The sequence below is a fragment of the Monodon monoceros genome, unplaced genomic scaffold (genome assembly GCF_005190385.1).
Source record: "Monodon monoceros isolate NGI ecotype Baffin Bay Population unplaced genomic scaffold, NGI_Narwhal_1 Super_Scaffold_10, whole genome shotgun sequence".
NCBI lineage: Eukaryota > Metazoa > Chordata > Mammalia > Artiodactyla > Monodontidae > Monodon > Monodon monoceros.
Genome location: NW_021703766.1, coordinates 5,382,618 through 5,409,643, shown reverse-complemented (window position 1 = coordinate 5,409,643; position 27,026 = coordinate 5,382,618). Strand labels below are relative to the sequence as shown.

The 27,026-nt window shown below is 45.4% G+C and overlaps 1 protein-coding gene across 1 annotated transcript in view; it reads left to right on the top strand.

The window, feature by feature from the left end:
* CDH13 (cadherin 13) overlaps positions 1–27,026 on the top strand; it is a 1,013,556-nt gene that overhangs the window by 527,237 nt on the left and 459,293 nt on the right. Inside the window, exon 5 of the mRNA XM_029206203.1 lies at positions 7,648–7,800. Coding sequence (XP_029062036.1) covers positions 7,648–7,800 — 153 coding nt within the window. The remainder of the gene's footprint in view (positions 1–7,647; positions 7,801–27,026) is intronic.

Here is a 27,026-nt window from a genome sequence, read left to right as displayed (position 1 = left end):
CTGTGCAGTTGGTCTCTAGCCAGCATCCTCCTCCTGTGGATTGCCAGAGTGTTGGTTCTGTGCTTCTCCACCAGGTATTTTGGAACTCTTGGCACTGGGTTTTCCTTAGTCCCCCTTGTTAATTTATAACCTAATGGTTGAAAGTTATTGAGCAGCATGAGGGTGAGAGACGGGCATGGATGTAACAGCTGCCCAGACTGCTGAATGGCTAAGTGTCTTCAAGTTCAAAGGCATGTCAAAGTCTAAACCACAGGGCTTCCCCGGTGGCGCAGTGGTTGAGTCCGCCTGCCGATGCAGGGGACGCGGGTTCGTGCCCCGGTCCGGGAGGATCCCACATGCCGCGGAGCGGCTGGGCCCGTGAGCCATGGCCGCTGAGCCTGTGGGTCCAGAGCCTGTGCTCTGCAACGGGAGAGGCCACAACAGTGAGAGGCCCATGTACCGCACAAAAAAAAAAAAAAAAAAAAAAAGAGACTAAACCACAGATGAGAATTAATTACTGCTTACAAATCACCTTAGAGAACCAACCTACCGATAAAAAGTAATGCCTTCTAATAACTATAGGTAAAGGCAATAAGTGGGTTTTTTCCTATTTAACATGAAGTAGAAAACAACTTCTAAATTGGCATATACACCAAGCTCCAGTAATTACTCTTACATGTTTTAAAAAAGTTTTTGTTTTTGAGTTTTTTGTTGATTTTTAACGTATAATAAGTAATATAGGCTCATTTTCTGAAACCAAAAATATTCTAGAGTGAAGGAAAAAATATCACCCCTACCTCCATCCCCCAAAGACCTATACTATTCACATGTGATTTATTCCCTTTGGAAATGTGTGGGGGCAGGGGCTGATTATTTTCTAGTTTTTCATCCTTTCGATCATATTGCTTATATACGTAGAATCTTTTATCCTTTGAAAATAAGTATCTCCTGATTTTCTAAATAGGTAGAACTAGAGCGTTAATTTAGTTGGCTATGACAGGGCTGAAGTGCTGGGGTATTTGTGTTGAAGCTGCTTTGTGCAGCAAGCCCAGTGTTTGCTTAGACTGAGGGTCTTCACACAAGGGAACCTTTGCAAATTATAAGGATGGGAAAGCGTTCTAGGCCCCTTCATGACTCCTGGGCATTACCACTGCCTGGGAAGGTAACTTCGGGGATTTGTAAAAAGAGAAATGAGAAGATACTGAGGTTGCATAGGTAAAGTGACCACATTAAAAAAAAAAGTACAACAGACTTTAATTTGTGAGTTTCTGAAGCATTTTATGATCTTATAAAAACATGCAAACAAAGTTGCACTTTTTTTCAAAGCTTCAGTCGGGTGTCTTATATGTTCCAAACTCAGGAAATGTTAAAAGAATAAGAAATAAATAGCCCAAGGGACAATTACCACCCCCAACAGAGAGGCCATCCGCTCTCTGTGCCTTAAGACCTCAGTGGTGAGCAGGGCTAGACCCAGATGATGAGGTTATCTCCCTGGAGCAGGGCAGAGGGTCAGCAGAAGCTCCAGTGAGTAGGCAGTATCCCTGGTGCCGAGTCCAGGAAGACCAGGAGGGGCTCTAGCAGACAGGACGCGGGGATAGGAGTCCAGCTGACCTAGGTCCAGAGAAAGTGGGCAAAGTCCAGGAGGCCCATGGCTCATGGTGGCAAGAGATAGAACTGGAGAAGCAGGTGGAGGCCCATCAAGGAGGGCCCTGGGGGAATTTCATCTGGGAGCAATGGGGAAACATTGAAAGTTTTAATCTGAGAACAGTTTTGGCCAGATTTGTGTTTGCATTTTGGAATGACCGTTCTGGTTGCAATTAGGACACGAAGGGACAAGAGAGAATCAGAAACATGGAGGCCAGTTAAGAGACCACTGTAACGTTCGTTTACTTACTGGGTATGCAAATATTTGCTGAAAACTTACCGTGAGTGTTGTGTGTGTTCTTGGCCCTGACGACAGAACAGTCAAAAATCTCTAGTGGAGATCTGAGTTAAATTACAGGTACTGGAGACTGACAGAGGACAGAGCTACAAGTTCTTACAGTAAAGAGAATATACAGAACTTGGCGACTGTGGCATTTTGATGTATCGAATACATTTTCCATAGGGGAAAAAAAATGATGTCAGCACAATTAAGGAAATGTCTGAACCTACAGGGAAGCACTGTAATGGGCAATTAAAAACCACACTGACTGAATAAAGACACAGACCTACTAGAGAATGGACTTGAAGATACGGGGAGGGGGAAGGGTAAGCTGGGACGAAGTGAGAGAGTGGCATGGACATATATACACTACCAAACGTAAAATAGATAGCTAGTGGGAAGCAGCCGCATAGCACAGGGAGATCAGCTCGCTTGGTGCTCTGTGACCACCTAGAGGGGTGGGATAGGGAGGGTGGGAGGGAGGGAGACGCAAGAGGGAAGAGATATGGGGACATATGTTTATGTATAACTGATTCACTTTGTTATAAAGCAGAAACTAACACACCATTGTAAAGCAATTATACGCCAATAAAAATGTTAAAAAAAAATACCACACTGACTAAAGGTAATGTGGGGTTCTGGACTGGATTTTGGATCAGAAAAATAATAGAAGTAGAAAAATTGCTGAAACCTGAATACATAAAATCTGGAGGTTAGTAGTCACGCATCAATGTTAATTTCTCAGTTGTGACCAATGTTCCATGGTTATAAAAGATGTTAATATTAGGGAAAATTGGATGAAAGGTATATGGGAACTTTATACTATCTAGGCAGTGTTTCTATAAATGGAAAGTTACTCCTATCCCCAAAGTCTGTATCTATCTATCTGTCTATGAGATATAAAATATATTTATATTACATAAATTTAATATATATTAAAATATTACATACTATATATATATAACCTCCAACCACATTGAATAGAAAAATTATAGAATACTTTATACAAAACGGTCCTATTTATAAAAATGTAAAAACATTCAAAATTCCTATATATTCTGTGAGTATGTATATATGTATATAAATTCATAGAACACCTTTAAAACACAATGCAACTTGGTATTGTTGGCTACTTGCAGCAGAGAATGGAGGTGGGAACGGGATTCAAGGGGGGGCCCTGGCTTTGTCTGTAATACACCACACTCTGGAGGAAGTAGGCAGTGAAAACACCCTTTGAAACTCAGACCAAGCATCCCTTCATGCTCCAGGCCTCTGTATTTCCTGCCCCTTGCTGGGTGCAGAGGACTCTGGTCCCACCTGAGCCGTGCCACCGACACAATTGATGTTCCAGTCACCCCCATTGCTGCCTGGGAAGTGACTTTACCCAGGTATGCAGCAGGACTCCTGTGTGCTATTTACATGCCCTTCCCAGAGTGTCGGCACCAGGCGTCCAAGTTGTTTCTCATCATTAGCTATTTTTTTTCATTCCGACTCAGAGGATAAGGAAGAAAAATCCCACTATGAAAAGAAGTGTTGAATTACAAAGAATAATAGGAAAGACCAGCTAGTTGTGAAGCCCTGCTATGTGGTATAATGTGTGTTAACAGCTGCTACAGGAGCAGAGACTCATGACAGGATTTGTTCTGGGCAGGAGTGCACTGGATTTCTTACATTCCATCACATTAAACAACAAGAAAAGGATGATAGCCTTGGGGCCACAGCCATAGAGCAGCATTTGGACAAATCTTAGGAGTTTAATGTAGTATAATAAAGGTCATCTGGAAACCCACCTGACTTGCATGGAACAGCTTTGATGTGTGGCTGAGGCCTCCTTTGCAGTCATTGCATACCTCCTATTTCTCCAGCTCAGTGAGGCTGGAGTGGACCGGGGTCCCTCTGAAGCCCCACCTGGGGACCAAGGAGCCGGAGAGCTGTTGGGTAATTTCTGAATCTAAATTGAGCCAAGACTCCCATCTTTCCCGTGGAGAATGACCCCTACTCCCATGCTTTCTTCTCCAAGGTTCCTCCCTGCCCTGGGGTTCCTTTGATACACACGGAAATGTGGGACTTGGAGAAATACCAACTCTGCTTTACTGACGTTCTAGAAAACAGGCTTTTAAGAGTTCCTAATAGTGTTATACATTTAAAATAGGTCTGGAAGGGAGGTAGCAAACAGACGCAGCCTTTTTTCCAGCCAAAGTCTCCCAACAGTCACGGTGGAAACCATCACCAATCATAATGAGCGTGGATGGTGCTGAAATCCATCTAAATCGGTGGTCCTCAATCCCGGGTGTGCATAGAATCATCCACGGGGCCTATTAAAGCACAGATTGCTAGGCCCCACCACCAGCATTTCTGATCCAGGGGGTCTGGGTGGAGACTGAGAACCTGCATTTCTGAAGAGCTCCCATGTGATGCCCAAGCTGGTCCAGGGAACCATATCTTGAGACCAGTTGTTGCAGGGAGAATGAGGCCCTTCACTTCCCTGTGCTGGCAGCCCTGTACGGCTCATCAGTCTGGGGGCACCGTGCCTGGTGTGGCTACGAGCGCTCTTTCAAAGCAGATACAGCGCTGAGGACCAGGAGGCAGGTTCAACTGATGTGTTCAAAGGCAGGCCTTTAAAAACAAAATGTTGGACTTCCCTGGTGGCGCAGTGGTTAAGAATCTGCCTGCCGATGCAGGGGACACGGGTTTGAGACCTGGTCCGGGAAGATCCCACATGCCATGGAGCAACTAAGCCCGTGCACCACAACTACTGAGCCTGCGCTCTAGAGCCCGTGAGCCACAACTACTGAAGCTCGTGTGCCACAACTCCTGAAGCCTGCGCGCCTGGAGCCCGTGCTCCACAACAAGAGAAGCCACTGCAGTGAGAAGCCTGAGCACCGCAAGAAAGAGTAGCCCCCGCTCGCTGCAACTAGAGAAAGCCCATATGCAGCAACGAAGACCCAACGCAGACAAAAATAAATAAATTTAAAAAAAAAATGTTGAGAGAGAGAGAAGACTTGTGCACTGCTGAGCAGAGGTCTTGCTCCTTCCCCAGAGAATCACTCATTTAAATCCAACAGCCAGCACTAATTAAACAGGGTTCTCTCCAAGACCCTGCTTCCATGAGGTCACATGGTTCAAGATCTCTAAGAGAGAGAAGGGAAATGACACAGACCTGATCTTTACAGCAGGAGGAAAAGTTGCCCTGGGAGGATTTCTGAGTCTAGAATTCAGCTTTCCATGTTGAATGGCAGGTAGAGGAATGGGAGGATGGCAGTGTTTGCCTCAAGAGAGCTGTCAGGACTGTCTCCCACTGTGTTTCTTACAGAAGGTCTGGGGTGCAGTGCTCCCAACCCTTTCAGAGCAGGGAAGGGTCAAGAAAGGAGAACAGATCACAGAAGCCTTCTCCTGACAGGTCCTTTCTAGTGGGTGTGGTCAGAAGTCCACTCTTAGGAAGCAGGACAGTTCCATAGCCTTTGTAGGCTTCCCATGTTCATTTCCCTTTAGTTAATATGGCCTTTGGAGAGGACTTGTCCCACGGGTGTGTGTAGGGGAGCAAAAGGAAGAGGTTTTAATCCATTTTTGAGCTGAAGTGGTAAGAGCAAGAGGGGAGCGATGGTAAATGTGAAAGAGACAAAGAGGAACACGGCTGGTTCAGATGCCCCTTCCCACAGTGTGTTTCCAGATCACTTCTGTCCTGAAACCAGAGACTTTTGTGAGTTTTGTTTCTAAAAAGGAAATGTGTTCCCTTAGAAAGGGATTTTTTTGTATTGTGGCTAAGATGTGTTTTATGCTTGGAGGTGTCAGTCTTACCCATTAACAACAATGGCATGACTTTGTTATTATTATCATTCTTATCTTAGTATTCTAATTGTCAGCTCTGATTTATTGAGCCCCTTCTATGTGCCAGGAAGTGTACTTTGCACACAGTATCTCAACAAACTCTCAGCAACCCTGGGAAATAAGTGTCATTATCCCTATTTTATAGATAAGGAAATCGAGAGCCAAAGAGGCAAAGAATCACATTCAAGGTCACAGGACTGATCGTCGGCCAAGCTAGGATTGAGACATATGTTTGTCTAATCAGTGGAGGTCCTCGTTAAACAGATATTGGCGTTGGTCCCTGCGGTATGCCGGGCACTTTGCTAGTCATGGGACTCAGCGGTGAGCCCGATATGTTGAGGCTGTTGACCTCATGGAGCTTCCAAGCAGTGGGGCTAATGTCAGTTGGATTCAGTTGAGTCAAGCAGTGACTAAAAATTCTTTTCATCAGAAGATACCACATACCTTATTTTTAGTCTTGCTTTGGATGATATTTTCTGTTAATTAAAAAAAATGCAAACAGAGGTAACTGGTGTTTAATCAAAATTCTCAGTGTATTTTAATAAAGAATATTTTAAATCGGAAAAAAACTGTACTGCCCTATGGACTGCGTCATGCTCTTACTCCACTGGTCCTGGCAGAGGAGGCTTGCCATGAGGCTCACGCTGCCTTAGGCACCACTGCCACCTGGTGGCACACGTCAGAATTGCAGGCATGGCGCCCACAGAAATGCCACCACCCCACCTCTTCCTGATTCCACCAGAAGGCACATTTCTGGTTCAGCCACCTAAATCCTCCAGGCTCAGTTGACTATATTCCAATAGGTGCCTGTTTACTTGTAAATTGATGACAGCCAGATCAGTATTAGCTTTCTTTTATCTGTGGTTCTCAATGTCTATTGTGTTAGTGACCTTTATAGTGTTATAATCAAATTAATGTCTTCAGGTATTGATGATAAAGTGATATTAAATATACATGAAGGCTTGTTAGAACTCTAGAACTAACCTATGCAAATTATGATTTTCTCTTTAGTTGGATACTTTCAGATGACATCAAAACTTGCCCCCTAATTACCTCTCAACCTCACCTCTCCTCAAACCATTCTGGAATTTTCGAGGCTCTCTAACCTGCCTGCTGCCTGTCTATGCTGTTCCCTCTGCCTGGAACTGCCTTCCTATATCTTTACCTTTTGAATTTATTCTTTAAATGTCAGATCAAGGCTGACCACCTATAGGGAATTCTCTTAAAGTGAATGCAGCAATGACGGTGTTGCATAGCAGTGCCCCTAAGGAGATGGAAGATGGCTTCTGAATCCCATCCTTGTTTCTTTAGTAACTGTGACCGTGGCAAGCTTGTGTAATCTCCCTGAGTCTCATTGATTTCATTCATTAAGTATGAATAATAATGTTCCCTGCCCCCAGCATTGTTGTCAGAGTTTTTTAAAGTGTGTGTAAAATTCCTTCTCAGCACCATGCCTAGTACCTGGTAGCAACAAGGGCATAGGTGGTGCTGTTGATGACTACATACACGTAGATACCTAGAACCCTGATTAATGCCTGCCCAGTATAGGACTGTCAAATGTTTTTCATTGCTTATTTGGTCTTACTTGCAGAAAAAAAGCCTGTTTCTTGGGAGTTAAAAATAATATAAATGTCCAACCTTGAACTTCATGAAGTTACTTCCCTCTTAGATTCATCAATATACGTCACCCCAGGGCTGGTAAGCTTCCCCGGCTGAAAGCCACAAAGATTTGCATATTAGGATGAAAGGTGTTAAATAATGATGCTATTTTTGGTGATGCTGCTTTAGTCAAGTTCATCGAACACCTCTGCATTGGCATCTGTGATTAGTGGATTGGTCACTGAGGTGTGTTTGTACTGTGCTTCCTCTGTGTTTTCCAGCCAGAGTCTTAAATGTCGCTCTGTTTCCCTGACCAGGTAGTCGACAGTGACAGACCGGAAGGGTCCAAGTTCCGGCTCACTGGAAAGGGAGTGGATCAAGAGCCTAAAGGAATTTTCAGAATCAATGAGAACACAGGTAGCGTCTCCGTGACACGGAACTTGGACAGAGAAACGATCGCTACCTATCAAGTGAGTACCCCTCCCCCCACCCAGTGCCCACCCCACATGCAGAGATGTGCCTTTCAAAGACTGCCTCCCTCCCACTGAGCTCATTATTTCTGTGCTTCATCAAACCCGGGGCTGTGCGGCTTTAAGTGTGTCTCTGTGGAAGCCAAGTGGCATTGAACCCTGACACAGCAGCAGTGGGGGCCCCTATCTCATCAACAGAGCCCCCCAGGTCTGCGCGAGACTTTGGGCACTAAAAACCAAGAAGAGGGACCCTGGGGGGATCTCAGAGGAGGTCAGAAACCTTACATTAACATTGGCTTTCCAGAAACCAGCTTGATAATGAAGAGCTGTAAAAAGTATAAAACCTTGGACCTGATCATTCTACTTCTAGAAAGCCATCTTAAGGAAATAGGGAGGAATTTAGATTTTTGTACAATGATGATATAGCAGGACACGATCCTTAAAATGGAAACAGTTGCTAAATAGTCAGCAATATATAATGGTTAAATTATGGCACAATTTTGCAAGGAAGTTTTCTACAACCATTTAAGATATTTTTGAAGAAGTTCTAGTTATATGGGAGATTTTCAAGATATTGAATGGAAACAGACACACCAACACATATGGTATCTTCATTACAGATGGAGTATTTACACATATCATGATGGGTATGTTTGTGAAGAAGCATGATAGAGGAAAAATCAAAGTGTTGGTGGTTGTATTTGGTGTTGTTGATTTTTTTTTCTGATTTTTTCTATAATGTACTTGCTTCTCTTTTATATGGAGAAACAAAAGGCTATTTGTAGAAGGATAGTTTCAGAAGTTGACACCTGTTCAAGATTCAGAGACCAAAGTAGTTGCACACGGATATTGGGGTGAGCATTAAATCTCATATAGGCTCCAGGCCTGTCCTATCCCCTCTCTACAACACCCCCAAGAGTCCCATCTCACAGCCTCTGTTAAGGACCCAAGCCTCTTGAGGGCAGTAAGCTCATTTTTCAAGAAATGGGACAAGATTCCCAGCCATTTTCGGGGAAAGCCCTCTGTGGGATGCAGCACACTGAGCTGGCAGCAGGCACTTGGGAACAAGGCCCAGTCAACAGAGTTTGCTTTCTATCACCATTGCCCGTCACATGCGCATTTCCCTGGATTGGGCTCTGGGGGGTGGCGGCCAGTTTCTAGGAGTGGACTTGGCATCTCTGGTTTTCTTCGTCAGAACACCGTGTAAGAACATCCCAATCCCACTTCAACAAAATTACTTCCTCTTCCCTAAAAAACCCTCCATATTCTTCCTTTTCTGCAGACAGAGAGTGGAGGGACATTGCATTGGAAAGTCAAGTGCTCTGGCTGGGAAATGGGTACCGTGGGTCTAGCCTCCTCTGTCACCATGAGATACTGACCTTGGGAAGACCCAGTAAGCACTGGTCCTCAGGATTCCACCCATAAAATGCACATAACACTTGCCTAGCTACCAGCTGGATTGCTGTGGGTTTCCAGTGAGGAGAAGATAGAAGAGGGCATTAGAGGCATTAAAATACTAGACATATACAGGGCAGTGGGTGAGGAAAGGCCCATCCAGCCTCATGCTGAACGGTGTGTTCCAGGGTCCCGGGTCCTGGGAGGACCTCCCTCTCAGGAACTTTGCCAAAAGGCAGTTGCTGTGAGCATCTGCAGGGGGTGCCATCTGTCAGAGGACGCCAAAGGGTGACCAGTGTGCACCCTCAGCGAACCCCCGGCAGGGGATCTGGTTGTTGTAGAGATTGAATGTTGGCACCCTCAGAAGTTCCCAGGTCCAGCTGGGCTTGACGGTGACCACAGGTGACCTGGCAGCTGTCAGTGTCCAGGTGCTGTGGATAAGCCAGCTGCAGAGCACGGGTAGATGCCCTCTACTTTTTCCCTGCCTGTGATAGGAATATCTCTTAATTTTCAGACACAAGGAACTAAAGATACGATACATTTCATAATTTCATAGCACGGTGATTCAGACCTCTGGGGTTAGCAAATAGCCATTCAAGTCTCAGCCCTGCCGTTTACTGTGCTGTTTTTATCTTGGGCGACCCACTTACCCTCTCTGAGGATTTTTGATTCTCCTCCACAAAGTGGGGATAGTACCAGCATCTCTAAGGACTGTATAAAATGAAATAAAATTATTTTTGCAAATTCTTAGCACAATGCCCAGCACCTAGTGAGCATTCAGTAAATCAGAGCTGCTCTTATTCATTTTTTTGCTGAAAAAGATTTAAAATTTTGGGTTAAGTTCCACAAGTTTTTAACATCAGTTTCCTACCTTCAACCGTGAGAAGGTTGACATCTACCACAGACTCATGGTTTTTCCTTCTATCCTGACAGGAACTGAACTTCATAGCATTTGCTGCCCCTCTTTTAAGTAAAGAGAGAGATTCCTGGAGGAAGCTGAGCTCTAGAATTACCTAGGAAATTAAGAGGGTACAAGATAAAGAATAAAGGAGCAGAAGTCTTCTTGGGAGTGTTCTGTAGCCTGGAAATAGGACTAGCGTGAATCAGAGAAACTGGAAAAAACTGGCTGCCAGGAGTGAGAACTGGTAAATGAGACGCTGAGAGATGCCTTTTTGGGGTGACTCCGTAGGAGCTATTTTAAGAGCTGAACAAGAGTTTGGATACATGCATGGCTAATTGATCCCCTCTGATGTTTGTGGGACCCAAAGGTGGTTTAAAACTTCATCACCCTTTTGGGAGTCCTTCCACATTCAGAGAGAGATTTCTGGGCTCCATAAACCAGGGCCCACCTCAGAGTGAACATTCTCCTTAGATGGCAATGACCTTGATCTCCAGGGACCGTGAGGGGAAGATGCCTTGGGGCAGTTACAGCGGGAAGAACTCAAACACCAACATTCAGGGACTCACAGGGAGTGGGAGTGAGGAGAAGGTGGCCTTTGGTCCATCAGGTGGTTTGGTTTTGATGTTGCCAAAGATGCCAGTCAGAGATTTTCTTTGAGGAGAATTTTTGATTCATGAAGTGTCCCTTTCCTCTGGCTTCCGAAAGCTGAATGCAGGGCTGTCAGGTACAGCTGTGCAGGGATTTTACTGCCCAAGGGGGATGGCTGAGGGATGAGAAAGGCCTCATCCAGCCCCCAGTTTACTCACCAAAAGCTGCACTGCAGTTCACGGCTGTGTCCACAGGGAGAGGGCGGCCCCTTTCTAATGCTCACAAAGGTATCAGAGGGCAGGGTTGAGTAGAAAACCCCATGATTTTTTAATTTTTAATTTGGGTCACTTTTATTTTTATGTAAATGATAATAGTGATTAATATCAACGGCTCTGGGGTCAGAAAATTGTTGTTCAAGTCTCAGCACTGCTGCTTACTGAGCTGTGTGATCTTGGGCAGCCCACTTACCCTCTCTGATCTTGTGATTCTCATCCGTAAAATAGGGGTAGTACTAGCACCTTTAATGCTTGCATTGAGTTGGCCGAAAAGTTCATTTGGGTTTTTCCATAAGGTGTTACAGAAAACCCCGAACGAACTTTTTGGCCAGCCCACTAAAAGATGAAATGACTAGTTTTTGCTAACTGATAGTGCTAAACAGCTAGTAAAATAGAGTCTGGTCTGTAGCATACAGCATCTCATATTTTTCCTTAAAGTGAGGCCATGTAGTATGTAGCAGTTACAAACATAATTTTGCATGTAGCCATGCTGGCTGAATTAAAAGTACAGCTTTTATGGACTAGCTATGGGAACTTGGGCAGGGTATCTGCCTTGATTTTATCATCTGTGACATGGGGACAATAATAATCCTGATCTCATAGGATTTAATGGACTAAATGAGTTAATGCGTGTCAAGCGTTTGGAACCGTACCAGGAACATGGTAAGCCCCTTACAGTCTCATCACACGAGTGGGAATTAGTGAGGGGAAAGGCAAAGGAGGTAAACGAAAACTGGTGGTGGCCCAGCCTTCCCATCTCAAGCATGAACTTCTCTTAAGTAATCGTGAGTTTGTTTGTGGTTTCATAATGTACTCCGTAGCACATCGATTGATTCATCAATTCATTCATTCTTAATATATTTGATTGAGGACCTGCAGGATGAGGAATGTAATGGGAAATGAGACCCACCAGGTTCCCTGCCCTCACGGAGCTTTCATTTTAATGCCTAGGCTTTGTTTCAAAATAAACGGATTTAAGTTCCTCGCCACTGTGTACAGGTGACATGCCAGGGAGTTGTGCCGTGTTCGTTGTTCGTCTTGGTTTACCCCTGGCGCAGGGCCACATGTGCCCAGTGGAGAGGCTGCTGGGGCTTGGTGGCAATACAGTGTCTGAAAGGAGTACCAGGGCTACAGCAGCCAAACGGCGGCCTGGCCTGAGACACTCTTCACCAGCCTCGCGAGGACCCAGTTTCTGAGGCCGGGTCCCCCATGCCTCTCGCTCTTCAATTTAGTCTTTTTCCTGTTTTCTTCGTGTCCCTGCTGAGGAAGGTCCCTACCTATTACTCTCTGTTTGGTTCTGCTATTTCTGGATCTAATGAGAACTGGGTTCCTGCCTTCTCAATATACTTTGGGCACAAGGAAGTTGCAAATCCACTTCATTTCAAGCACCTATTTAGAAATGATGTACTGTCTTAGTGCAGTTAGATCCACCTTGTCCCTGGTGGGCATTGTGGCTGGTTGCAGATCTGCTTCTTCAAAGAGCAGAATCCTGGGTCTCCAGTTCCCGCATTTTACTTTCCCCTCTTGCAAGTTTAAAAAGCGGAGAGCACGTGGGTGAATTTTGTTGTTGTTTATTTTAAAGGTAAGTGCTATTCACATGCAAGTTCATGCTGTGGTGCTAGCATTTTCCAAATCCAGCAAGAAAGCATTGTGAACTAAACCTCAGAGATTTGCACGAAAAGAAATAGTCTGAGATGAATTTGTCCTTGAGCCCCTGAATGTGTATCATCATTAAAGTTACTGTTTATTGAGCTCTACATGGCTGATGTTGTGCTAAACAAGTCATATACATTGTCTTACTTAATCCATTTCACACAAGAGACTTCAGAAGTAGGTGTTAACACCATTTTATAGACAAGCAAATAACTGTTAAATAACTTTTTCAAGGTCTCCCAGCTGGTATGCGTTGAATCTGGGATCCATATCTGCTTCTCTCCACCTCTAAAGCCCTGAATTTTCAATTACTAAGAAACACTTCTTCCTGTTTTACCTCCAACTAGACTCTGATGTCTAATCTGCAAATTCCTAGGCCTCTTTCCCAGGAACTCCACTTATTGGAAGGGGATTTGACTTGCTGGATGATCTGTTTCTTCTTAAATATTGTGTTTTTTCAAGGCCCACGGCCACCTGCCCACTTTCCCTGCTGCAGCCCCCAAAGGGCTTCCCATGCTTCTGACCCAAAGTGGCACCTGGCAAAATAATTTAGCTCTTGCAGTATTGGAAGCTGACATATTAATGCAAAGCCTCCTGAAATATTACTCATTATTATGCATTTTGCCAGCGTTTGAGTGATTTGTGAACTCTTCACTGGAATAAAGTACTGTAAATGATTCATGAATGACCAAGTTTATGAAATTCTATAAAAATATTAGCAGGTGGTAATGATTCACTCACACTGTGACTATAATCTGCTGGCTGCAAATTTGTCAATATGGGAGGACAGGAGTGGAGGGGGAGACAGAGTCTCTTAGGCGGGTGGGGGGTTGGAGTTGGGCCCAGCAGGGGGTGAGAGGTGAAACAGGAAACAGGACCTTGGTAGTGGGCAGGTGTCATGGGCAGGATACCTTTGCCCTGCTCCATTGTCCACCGTGGGAGATGCACCAAGCACTGGGGATGTCACAGTTGGATGGGACAAGAGGGGAGCACTTGGAAAGAGAACAAGGACTGACATTTACTGAGCACTTATTAAATCCCCAAGAACTCTCTAGACCTCCACATTCACAATCTTTATTATCTTGTCCTTACTGACGTGTTAGCTGAGGGCCAAAGTGGTTCCCAAGATATATTATTGTTTAATGTGGATGTTAACATTTATTGAACACTTACAACGTGCCAGGGCTCCGTGCTAGATCCCGAAGTGATGATCTCATTTAACGTTTATAAAGGTGAGCTTGATGCGGTTATCGTTCTCAATTATAGAACTGGTAAAGGGAACCATCTGTGTTCTTGGTCTTAGAACTCGAGTAGGATTTCACTGTTTCCTTCTGAAAATGCGCCCACATTTTCTGGGATACAACTTGCTCTCCTTTGAGCCAATTTCTGGATAAGTTTTGACTTTATGGCTAAGAGTATTACTGTGAATTTGGAATACACCAGACAGGCAAAGGGTACCTATCCTTGCTCCTGTGTTTCCCTTCATTTGTGGCTCCGCCCCAATGCTAACACATATGACAATTTAGCAGAAAGTACATTAAGATGAAAAATGCTGCTGTCATGTGGAAGTATGTGTATCATAATGTTAGCAATCATAAGATAATTAGGAGATGTAGATTTACTCAGATTAGAGAGTTATAACAACATCCATGTTGTACATGGATGATGCACACATTACCTTGATAGAATTGTGCTGCCCTTGATAATACTTGTCCTTGGAAATCCTCCTTCAGCCCTCAGTTTTGGGGACAAGCTAATTCTTTCTTCATCCTCCAGTCTGATCTTCCCCATGGCTGTCTTTCTTAGTTGTGATTCCTCCAACTAACGTGCAAAGAAAAGGGTTTATTGCAGGGTACAGATGGTTTATAGAATTGCCAAAGAGACCCAACAACCTGGTTTACGTGTAAAACGACCAGAAACAGGGGTGCCACAGGAAATACCCAGCCATATATGATAAGATTCTAGTGCAAGGGTTCTCAACCTCAGTACTACTGACATTTAGGGCTGGATAATGCTTTGTTATGGCGGCTGGCCTTGGGCATCACAGGGTGTTTAGAAGTGCACCTGGCCTCCAGCCACTAGATGCCAATAGTATCCCCCAATCCCAGTCATGACAATCATCCAGATACTGCCAGTTGTCCCATGGAGGCAAAATTGCCCCCAGCTGAGGACCACTGTTCTAGAGGGGTCATCATCACTGCCACCTCCTCCTGTCACCCTGCTCCTACGATGCTCAGAGCTGGGTGGTAGCGACTCTGCCTTGCCTGCCCTGAAATGCTGGGTGACTCTGATCCCATGCTTTCCGGAACCTCCAATCCCCAAAGCAGAGCCACTGCCTATGTGTCTCACTTCCCTCACCGAGTCTCATGATGAGATGTGTTCAGGGAAGACCCTGTATCATACAAAGGACTCCAGCTGAGCTAGCAAGGGACCTGGGGCAGGGGCTGTCACCTTCAGGGTCAGCCACGCCAAATGGGATATACCTTGCTCTGGATGAGTTATACGGTACAATTTATTGCAGGTGAGAGGCGGTCAGTGATGAGGGTGGCTAGCCGAGAGCCAGTGACCAGTCCTTGCCTGGAGAGTGTGGCTTCACCCCTATGATCTCGTCTCAACATTTTGGTCCTGTCGATCAATAAGACATATGGCCTAGGAAAGCGTCCTAACTGGGAGGAGACAGAGGACTTGGGTTAAAAGTTTAGGCTTTGGAATCAGACCTACTGAGGGTAGACAGACGCTGCTAACAGAGGAACCATATGAAATTGCCATTTTTATAGTTGAAAAAAGGGCGAATAGCGGCCATTTCATGGTTTGTCCTGATACTGTATCACCTTTGGCAAGTTATTTTCTTCTCGACCTGTTTTCTCATCTTTAGAATGAGGGTGAGGCTGCAGGATCATCTCCCCGTGGTGCTGTAGGTGGTGAGCGGGCTGTGTAAGAATGGCGCTCCACACGACCGCTTACTTAGCGTTCCAGAACTGGAAGCCATCACTTCATGTACCAGTTTCATAGTTGAAGCTCCCTGCAGGGGAAATAAAGGTGAAGCAGGTGCTAGGCATCCAGCGAGCAGTTCAATGGTTGAATGTCAGTAACACCGTGTGTTCGTCCGGAGAAGGCAGTCATCCAAATGGGCAGTTTTCAAAGCTCGGCCCCCCAGGCCAGCAGCAGCATCTGGGAACGTGTTAGAAATGCAAATTCTCAGGCCCCACATTGGGCCTAACAAGCCCTGCAGGTGGTTCCGATGCTGGCAGGCGTTTGAGAACCCCAGGTCTAAATGCACTAAGTGTTAACTTCAGGGCAGCTGGCTTGTTCATTAATTTGCCTCAGGGAAGGTGGCCTTTGAGCCATTTCCATTACAGTGCTGCTGGGGTCATAGGTTTGTGCCTGGAAGGTGCTTATTTCTCCAGGTGCCCTGGTACGCCATGTGAAAGGCCTCTCAATCCAACCCATACTCTTCAAACCTGCCTTTGTTTTTGTTTCGTTAATGGCTCCTGAGAGCCAGGCAAATTTGTCCCAAGCCTCTTCGCTCTTTCTTCTCTAGACTCTGGATGACTGTTAAATAGCATGTTACTGAGTCTGCTTATTTCTCAGACCAACCTTTTAGGCCAGAGATGAAAGTGTCTTCAGAAGATTTGAGCCAGTTCAGGCAAAAATAATTCCGGATAGGAAGAAGCTGGCCCTGGGCTCAGCAGAGCCAGCTTTTCTGCCGTCTTAGATCTGTAACCTTGAGTAAGTTATTTGTGGTTCTCAAACTTTTCTGCACTTCAAAAAAATCACCTGGGGAGCTTTTAAAACCCCTAATGCCCAAGCTGTACTCCAAACCAATTAGATCAGAATGTGTTGGAGTGGGACCAAACCGCAGTCCATTGATCAAACTCTCCAGGTGTTTCCACTGTGAAGCCAAGTTTGAGAACCACTGAGTTAATATAATTCATTGATGCCCCAGTTTATTCATCACTAGGATTGGGGTTAATGACACCAACCAGGTGGATTTGTTGTGAATGTCAAATGAGATATACAGGTAGGAGTTCCTAACACAATAGCAGAGAACCAGAGATATTATCTCCCCTCAATCAACCGCTTCACTCAGTGACTATCTGAAACAAACTCCTTTCTGATGTCTCTTTTGAGACAAGCACTTAAAAAACTGAAATGCAGAGAAACGCAATTTGATAAATAAGTAAACGGATTGTTTTCTGACTCACTTTAGAAAAAATTAATTCAGGAATTGCTCCCAGCCTCTCCCCGCGCCAGTACCTCCAAGCATCTCCGTCTGACTCTTTCCCGATTGGCTCTTCATGTTTCCAAGCGCCTCATTTTGCAACCTGGGCTTATCTGCCAGGTGCACCTGGTGAAAGTGAGGCATGAAGAGGTTAAACGACACCGTTGCAGCAGCCACATATATGGATTAGACCACCAAGTTGCTCCCGACTGATTACTTATTTGGTCCACTAAGCAAAGCTGCTTCCCCACTCCGGGCTATGGAAACATATTTTCTAAACTTCATTAGCACAAACTCCTCAGAAGAGGTTCAACTTGAGTCTTGGCAGGTGGGAGAACCCCACATTCCTCCTCAACTTTCTCCTCCCCTCGCCTCCCAGGCACCCGGCCCACAGTCTGGACCTACCAAACGTTCATGGCATGAATAAATGTGTGATGATCAATTTTTCTTTTTTTGTGTGTTTTTTTGTTTTAGTTATCTAACTATAACCAAATCTTTTTCCTCGTAGCTTTTTTTCAAATGACTTGGTGGCTTTTTTTTTGCCCAAGGTGCTGAAGAACCACACAATATCAGGACTGCAAGAGCCTTTAGACCCATTTTATCTCACCTGCTAAATTTATAAGTAAGAGCAAGTTCAATAATTGACAAATGGTTTTGACCCTCAGTACTGAAACAGAAATGCTGCTGCGATTTTGTTGTCCTTCCAAAACAGGCGCGGTGGCCACCCCTGCGGGACTAGACCCTGCAAACACAGATAAGACGCCCGTTGTGGCTTCCACCCCCCACTCTCCATCTCTTTGCATCATCAGCAGGCATACAGGGCTGGTTTCGGTTTTTTTCACATTTTGTAGAAATGAGCTGTGGGGGGAAGGAAGGAGGGGTTTGTCGGGAGCCGGGAGGAGGAGGGGGGAGGAGCCGAAGAGAAGGTGAAGACGGGCTGTCCTCCTCCTCTGGCCCCTTAAAGTGAGCTTGACACTTTGGGGTTAGAGGGCAGAAAATGATGGAAATTATTTTTTTTATGAGATACTTTGCAGAATTGGAGGACCAGAAGCTAATTAAACCAATGGCAAAAGACCGGGTAAGATTCCAGGTTCAAGCACTATAGCTGTGAGGCCAAGTGACAAAGGATGACAGTTCTAAAGCAGGCCATCCCCCTGCCTAGAGACTCCTGCAGCACCTTGGCACGGGAAGGGTTAGTAACTAGGGGGTGGATCACCATGGCGAAGCTCCCTCGAGTGGCCCAGATGAAGGAGGAAGAAGCTGACACTGATCAGGCGGCACTTGTGAAGTCAGCTTTGGGTTTCCCAGGACGTACCTGGAGTGATGTTGTGATGGGGGCTAAGTTCCCTTTGAGCAGGTGGAAACCCAGGGTCCCATGATGGGGAATAAGTGCACAAGTAACCCATGTCCTCACTGAGTCTGCGGAGCTACCGACCTCCAGGTCACCCACCTCAGTTCTGGCCAGCCCCCTGCTTAAAGTTTAATTGAAACAGACTGCATCAATTAGAGATTGGAAATGGAGTGAATCTGTGAGCAAAATCCCGGGATAAAAAGAGTGTGGAAGAGCCTGCTCTTCTGCCAGCTGAGCCTTCTCTTCCAGCCAAGAGAAGTGTATGAAAGTGGACAGCACTTATGGAGAGGCGACCTGGGACTGCCAAAAGGTTGTGCACACACGAAGGCCAACATGCACTCAGCAGCCCCGTCAAGCATATTTCAGATCAACTACAAGATTTATTGACTCAGCCGACATCGATGGGATGCCTAACTCATGCCAGCCATTGGTTCAAGTTACTGGGGATAGAGCAGCAAATCACCAGCAAGTTTCTGCTTCATGGAACTCTGTCAATATACAGACATTAGTGGGTATGTAACACATCAGGTGGTTATACATGCTGGGAATAAAAATGGAGCAGATTAAAGATGCAGAGAGTGATGGAAGCAGCTGCGTGGTCCAGGCAGGCCTCACCCGGAGTTGACATTTGCAGGGAGGCCTGATGGAACGTCTGAGGGCAAGAATGCTGTCGTTCCCTCTCAGGTATCCTTGACATCAGGGGTTCTCATCCAGGGTGACTGTGCCCCCCCAGGGGACATCTGGCAATGCCTGGCGACATTTTTGGTTGCCCCAACTTGGTGCTACTGGCATCTAGTGGGTCGAGGTGGGAGATGTTACTCAACCTCTTAGAAGGCACAGGACAGACCCCATGTGTCATGCTTTGCAGGCACCAGCATGGGGCTGGCCTCTTAGAGGATCTGGTCTGTTCACTGAAATATTCATCAGGCTTGAATAGACAAGAGGTCTGTTCATTTCTAGGGCACAGCAGCACGGGGTACTGTCCCTGTCCTTATAAAGCTCTTGGTCTAGTTGGGGATGATGATTTGTAACAAGATACCTACACCACCATGGGACAAGGGCAGGGCCAGGGACAACCTTACAGAGCGTGGCCATCAAAGCAAGTGATGAAGAATGAGGAGGAGTGTTAGCCAGGGGACAGGAGGGGGCAGGGCAGGAGAGTGTTCCGGAGAGAGGGGGCAAAAGAGCTTAAGCTGCTCTGGAGAAGTGGGACAGTGACTCCTGAGGGAAATAGGAAATGGACTTGACTAGCGAGGAAGGGGGGACCGAATGCCAAGGAATGAGCTTAGATGTAATAGCCCTTGGTGACGGGCAGACGTTAGAGTATTTCAGGCTGAAGAGTGACACGATCAGCTTTGAATTTTGCCCAGACCGCTCTGCTTGCCAGTGGAGGACAGTGAGAGACAGCGAGTCCTGTCCCTGGGTCTCTGAAGCCAGAGTGGCACAAATCAGATAAATGACGTCCTCTCCAGGAAGACCTGCGTGGTGAATTCAAACTCATGGTGAAGACATTAAATATACCTTTGGATGAAATAAGTAGCAAGAACTGGGGGACCTGGTCCCACCAGGGCTTGCAGAGTAGGGTAAGGAGCTTGGATTTTATTCTAAGGAAGCCTAGGAGGGCTTTAAGCAAGGGAGTGACATCCAATTTGCATTCCAGGAGGATAAGATTTATTCGAGAAAGTCAACAATAACATTCAAATTGCCATGAAATAGAAATTAATTCAAAAATGCATTCATTTGTTGAGAACCCACTACCTAGCAGGCACTGGGAGAGAGAGATAAAAGATAAACCCTGCCTTCCCGGAGCTCAGCCTTCAAGTTCCCTTCTAGACAGTAAACCAGAAAGCTTCTCCTTATTCTAAATCCACGGGTGGAGGGGTGGGGAATGCTTTATGCGTTTGCCTGGTCCTTCCCATTTCGTTTGGCTCAATCTCCAGGCCAAGAGAGCATTCCCTGTTAAAATTCCAAGCTTTTAGTTCTTTCTTCTTTGTGAGTTTATCAGTGGGCTATCTCAAAATTGTTTATTAAACGCAGTTGGCTGGAGCTGTTAGCTGTTGATTTGTTTGATTGGCAGCTGTTTCAGGATCTTTATTATGAAGGCTTATCTTATTCTTGCAATAAGGCGTTATGTGGCAAAAGATCATTTCCATATTAATTTTCTTTCTTCTGAAGGTATGGATATTTGCATAATGGACTCCTTTAAGCAAAGTCCATGTTTCTGGTACCATGTTGGAAAGATGACATGCTTGCTAAAGGAGCTTGATTGTGTTCTGTCATTTGTAGATGCTCATTCCCTGCCTGCAGCTGGGGTCAAACTGAGCCTTGGTCAGTGTGCCAGACCAGGCACTCCAAAGGTGGGATAAAGTGAAAGACAGGAGAGAAGGCATCCTCATTAAATGATGGCTTAGCAGGTCAAACATTAATGGATCCAAGACTAGGTTGACGATGTTTGACAGTGAGAAGTCGGGAGGAGAGCCCTGTGTCCTTCCAAAGTGGATCATACCCTCCTGGCTTGGGGTGCGCATTGAGTCAATGGCTAACACCTGGGGGACGGCACAGGTAAAGGTGGTAGACCCAAGGTAGAGGTCTTCAGCAGCTGGTCATAAAGGCTCAGAAACCTGGGGGACTGGCATTTCACAATTTGTAATGCATTTTCTATTCCTTTTGAGTTTTGTTTTGTTTTGTTTTTGTTTTAACATCTTTCTTGGAGTACAATTGCTTTACAATGGTGTGTTAGTTTCTGCTGTATAACAAAGTGAATCAGCTATATGTATACATATATCCCCATATCTCCTCCCTCTTGTGTCTCCCTCCCACCCTCCCTATCCCACCCCTCTAGGTGGTCACAAAGCACCAAGCTGATCTCCCCGTGCGATGCAGCTGCTTCCCACTAGCTCTCTATTTTTCATTTGGTAGTATATATAAGTCCATGCCACTCTCTCACTTGATCCCAGCTTAGCCTCCCCCCCTCCCCATGTCCTCAAGTCCATTCTCTATGTCTGCGTCTTTATTCCTGTCCTGGCCCTGGGTTCTTCAGAACCTTTTTTTTTTTTTTAGATTCCATATATATGCGTTAGCATACGGTATTTGTTTTTCTCTTTCTGACTTACTTCACTCTGTTTGACAGACTCTAGGTCCATCCACCTCACTACAGATAACTCAATTTCATTCCTTTTTATAGGCTGAGTAACATTCCATTGTATATACGTGCCACATCTTCTTCATCCATTCCTCTGTTGATGGACACTCAGGTTGCTTCCATGTCCCGGCTGGAGAAAAGGGAATCCTTTTGAGTTTTTAATGCAGAGCCTAATCCTGAACTCTACGTCACCTTAGTTCCTGCTTAGTGTTTCTTACTTTCTTTTATGTGAGGCTCTCTGTTAATACCAGAAGTATTTAGTCTCTGCCCACCTACAGAAAAAGTTTGATGACCTCTGAACTAGATGGGCCGTCATGGCCCTTAGGAATTGGCAGCTCCATAGTCCTTTGACAACCTGAGAGCAGTTTTTGAGACCATAGTCAGTCCTGAAAGGGAGCTTATACATTTCCCTTTTCTGGAGATTTCCAAGGAAAGGCTAAATTTGTGGGGGTGCTGTCAGGCTCAGAGGTGAACTAACTCCACTGAGACAGGCTCCCCAGAGGCATTTTCATGGAGATGCAGCGAACCCCACTTCTAGATCAAGGGCAGGGGCTGCCTGAGTGTGTCTGCACTCTGCTTCCTGAATAAATTAAATAGTGGTTGGAAAAGGCTTTGCAAAGGGCGAATGACCACGCAGATGCTGTGTATAAGGTGAAGCTTATCCTTGCTTCCCTTTCCTGGCAGGTTTCCCTTGGGAGCATCACATTGCTTGGGGGCTCGAGGCAGGCTGGGGCTGTCCAGCCGTGGGCTGCACCTGAGGCCAACTCTTACTCTCTAAGTAATAGAATAAGCACCACCACGGTGATGCTGAGACTATCGCTTTGGGGGTTCACTCTGCCCTCACTACCCTGGCATTGACTCAGTGTGTTAGGTAACCAGTGTTAGTTTCCTGTTTCTGCCATAACAAGTGATCACAAGCTTGGTGGCTTAAAACAACACAGATCTGTTACCTTCCAGTTCTTGAGGTGAGAAGTCAAATAGGGGTCTCCCTGGGCTAAAATCAAGGTGTCAGCAGGAAGGGCTGGTTCCTTCTGGAGCCTCTAGGGGAGTCGGTTTCCTTGCCTTTTCCAGCTTCGAGAGGCCCTGGCCTTCCTTGGCCTGTGGCCTCTTCCTCCGTCTTCACAGCTGGCAATGGTGAGGTGAGTCCGCGCACACTGTTTTCCCTCCCCTTCCCTCTCCCACTTGTAAGGACCCTGTGACCACATTGGGTCCACCTGGATTATCCAGAAAAATCTTATTCTAAATTCAGCTGATAGGAAGTAAAGGCAAAGAGCAGGTTAGGAATCAATCCAAGGTCACACAGCTGGTAAGTGATAGATGATCTCACGTTTGGCCCCAGCTACTGTCACTCTAGAACCTGGGGACAGAGGGCATAGCCGGTAGTGTGAGCACAGGGCTCCCCTCTTTTGCTGGCTGTAGATCGGGTGATAACGGGAGGGAGAGGTAACTCACAGCCGACCCTCAGTGGCACCCCTGTGATTCCCTTTCTTAAGGTCGGAGGCAGATTGTCGTTTCTCTGATGTGTTTTCCTACCAGAACTTAAATGTTCCAGCTTCTTTCACGCTTTGCTCGTTTCCCTTCTTGAAGTGTCATCTTGATGTTGTTTGAGGATCATTTTCTTCAGAACAAGTGAGAAACAAGGAACAGTTGGACACTTGGTTTTTGTTTGCGCCTGAAGCGGCCTCGGGCTCAGAGCTGCTTTGGCTCTATCACTTAGCACGAGGTGCTGCTCTGAGGCCTTCTTTTCCACAGGCGAGGCAGGGGCAGTGGCTGGAGTGTTAATTCCTCAGCCTCAGGAGGCAGGTCCCTCGCACCTGGTCTTGACCCCAGGCTAGCCTTCGCCACAGGGGAAAGCGCCCTGGTGTTGGACCCAGTCAGCTCCGAGTCCAGGTTCCTGCCCCAGTGCAACCCACACAACGTAGCGACAGCCAAGCTCCACCTCACACTGTGTCCAGCTCAGATGAAGCCCCTTTCTTCAAAGTGAACTGTCCCCTAGCACACTAGGGATTTGAGAGTGAACAAAACACATCTGCTGCTCCCTCAGGAACCTTGAAGGAAGAGACTGTTTTTGTGCATTTTTCACTTGGAGAAACGAAGTCTTAGGGAAGTGTCAGGAAGCAGGTCACACAGCCAGTAGGTGACACAGTCAGGTGACAGACCCACTTCTTTCCCATCCAGAGTCCAGGCTCCACACACTGGGTCTGTCACACAGCATTTAAATGCTGGGTTTGCTCACTGTAAACCAGTGGTTCTCATTTAGGACTCATATTGGCCCCCAGGGGACAGTTGGCCATGTTGGGAGACATTTTTGGTTAATACAACTGGGGGAGGGGTGCTACTGGCATCTCGGCGGTAGTGACCAGGAATGCCACTAACCATCCTACAATTCACGGGACAGTCCTCACCACAAAGGATGATGCAGCCCCAAATGCCATAATAGCACGCTGGGAAACTCTGGTGTAAAATGAGAATAGGAAAACCTACCCTATAGGGTTGCTGTGAGCTTTGAAAGTGGTAACGTATGTGCTCAAACATGGTAAATCTTCTGTCTACCAAGTCGTCTTTTCACCAACCAGACTTCATTTTAGCCGGAATCTTGATATGCTGGGGGCTCCACCTGTCCAGAGATCCCCCCTTAATTCTGAGAAGCAACCAGTAATAGGGTTCTAGAAGAACTCACCAGTGCTCATTTTTAATTCTGCATGGTGTTTTAATTTTTATTTTTCCTCATTGTGGAAGACAAATTCCATTTCCTTACCCCTGAGGGAAAACTAATTCCAGCAAAGACCATTTGTCTTTGGTACCTTAAGATCTAGATAATTTACTGCAAGTTTATTTTTATTGACAATTATGTAGATATTATTCAGAAACACAATTTCCAACTATACGGCACATTTAAGCAGGTTATATTTTAACTGCTAATACATACACTGAGGATGTGTGCTGGAATGTGCATTTCTTAAGGATACCTTTTTTTTATGACTCTCTGCCTTTGAGATCCTCAAACTTGTGTGCTATGAAGTGCTGAAAGATTAAGATATTTTCCAAATGAAAATTGTGTTATTATAAGTTACGAGTTGTTACCATTCGGCTGCAATTCAAACTCACGACACTTTATATAGCCTATATGATTAATTCAGAAATAATTTGCATTTAAATGCGTTTAAGATATTTAACTTGTGATTCAAAATGTACCTATTTTAAGCCTGGTAGAAACACTCCAGTCTCTAAAGTGTGTTGACAGCCCCCCCATCACATAGACCTAAGAAGGATTCAGATATTAATATAGACTAGCTTTTTCAAACTGTTTGTGTAAAACAGAAGAACTGAGAGATGGCCCGAAGACACACACACACACACACACACACATATACACATTCACTCACTCACACACACATACTCAAAAGGGAGTTCTGTGCTCCCTTGGGAACAGTTGGGAAACATTGAAAGTTTGAGAAACATTGAAAACTGTAATTGCTTCTTCGAAGTTCACAGTGCACCTTTGACACAGTATAGACATTTAGAAGGCCTGCAGTTGAGAACTTATTTAAGCCAGCATATTCCTCACCTTTAAAAACTAAACCTCATAACAATGTTCTCCTATAAGAACTATTAAGCATTATAGAAATCACACTGTGGTTAATGTTTCATGAGAAAAAATTTAAGTAATGAGACCAGAAAGAAATGGTCAGGGTGGAAATGCCTGATGGATGCCAACATGCCTTCCTGAGATGCCACGTGTTCTGCCATCCTGGAAAAACAATTCTGGAGACAATTTGGCATCAACGTTCTCCATTAACATCATGGAAACTAGGCTTCTCCCCCTTCCTGTTGTTTTAGCTAATCAGGAGGTAAGGGAGTCCATGAACTGAGGGATGGATAAACCAATGTTGGTCATCCACTCAGTGGGCTATTACTAGCCATAAAAATGGAATGCAGTACTGATACATGGTACAATGTGGATGAACCTCGGAAACATACTGCTGAGTGAAATAAGCCAGACATATTGCATGATTGCATTGATAGAAAATGTCTAGAAGAGGTAAATCATAGAAATAGAAAGCTGATTACTGGTGACAGCTCATGAGTACTGGGGTTTCCTTTCAGGATGATGAAAATGTTCTGGAACTAGATAATAATGGTGATTGCACAACACTGTGAATGCACTGAATGCCATTGAATTGGTCAGTTTAAAATGACTGATTGTATATTACGTGAATTTGACCTCAGTTTTTTTTTTTTTTTTTAATAATGGGAAATAAAAAATGGTGAGGAAGGCAAAAGTGAGAGGACAGGAAAACCCAGGTGTTAATACCAGGAGGGAGAGGGCAGGGCAGAAAGAAATGGAGAAAATCAAGGGGGGATGTCCTGCACATTCTCAAAGGCAGCCTGGGCACCTTGTCCATAGCTGACAATAATTTGAAGAAATTACAGCCCAAGGAGATAGATGTTGAGTACACACGAGTGGCCATTGAGAGAAAGAAGAGCAGCATCTGCCCAGCTCAGCAGAGAGCTGACCAGCAGCCCAGACCATGGTGATGTTTTAATGATCGGAGCCTGGTGACCCACAAGTGTCTTTGCTCCCAAGGTGGAAGCAATGACCGTGAAACTAACTAAGCTGGACTTTCAGGGCCCTTTCCTTATTGTGGCCCCTTCCGAAGCCCTGTTCCCAGTGTTGTGTTGTGATTGCGTGCTCTTCTGCTTAGAGGAACCCCACCCCCTCCAACTGCATGATTTTCATCTTCTTCACAACCTGAATCAGTCTCTGTGACCATAGCCTAATGGAGCCGGGCTGAGAACAGTTGCATTTCTATTTGAACATGGTCAACGCTCACATTCATTAATGCCTACTAAAAGGCAGGCACCTTATATATCGGAGGACTAGACGAGTGTGGTCCAGTAGAACTTTTTGCAGCGATGGAAGTGTTCTCTACCTATGCTGCCCGATATGGTAGCCACATAGATGGTAGTCTAATACAGTGACTATTGAGCACTGGAACTATGGCCAGGGCAACTATGAAACTGATTTTTTTTTCTTCTGTTTTAGTTAGTCTTAATTTAAATAACCACTTGGCTGATGGCTGTGGTATTGGAAAGTGCAGATCTGGGAAGTAGGGTGGGCGGAAGTGCTATCTTTAGCATCACACAGGTCTTTGGATATTAGTTTTACCTGTCACTAGCTATGTAATTTGAGGCAAGTTGCTTAATCTGTAAGGCTTGGTTTTCTCATCTATAAAAAGGTAGAAATGAGAGGACTTACTTGCTGGAACTGCTGGATGAAATGAGATATTGCCTGTCAAGTGCACAGGACTGGGCATCTAATAAATGCTTCCCTAAACATTATTTGTGCCTTTTGATACTGGTAGTTCATCTGTGCTTTACACAGTGGTGTCTTGAATAAATGAGGGTTAGAGAGGTGAAATAACTATGCTCAGAGTCATATAACCAGAAGGCAGAGAGAGGAGTGGGAATTTATTACCATGTGTTCCGATGTCAAAGTCCATAGTCTTACTGTTGCCCTGTGCTTCCTCCCCTTGGAAGCCTGGTTACCAGGTTCATCTCCATCTGGAGAATGAGATGGGGACTGAGGAATGGGTCTTGTTTTTCCCTGTAAGCTGCTGCATTAAGTATGAGCTGCTCTGTTGTTTGTTGAGAGCAGATCTCTTGGAGGGGTTGAAATCCTAGGGAAAAAACATGAA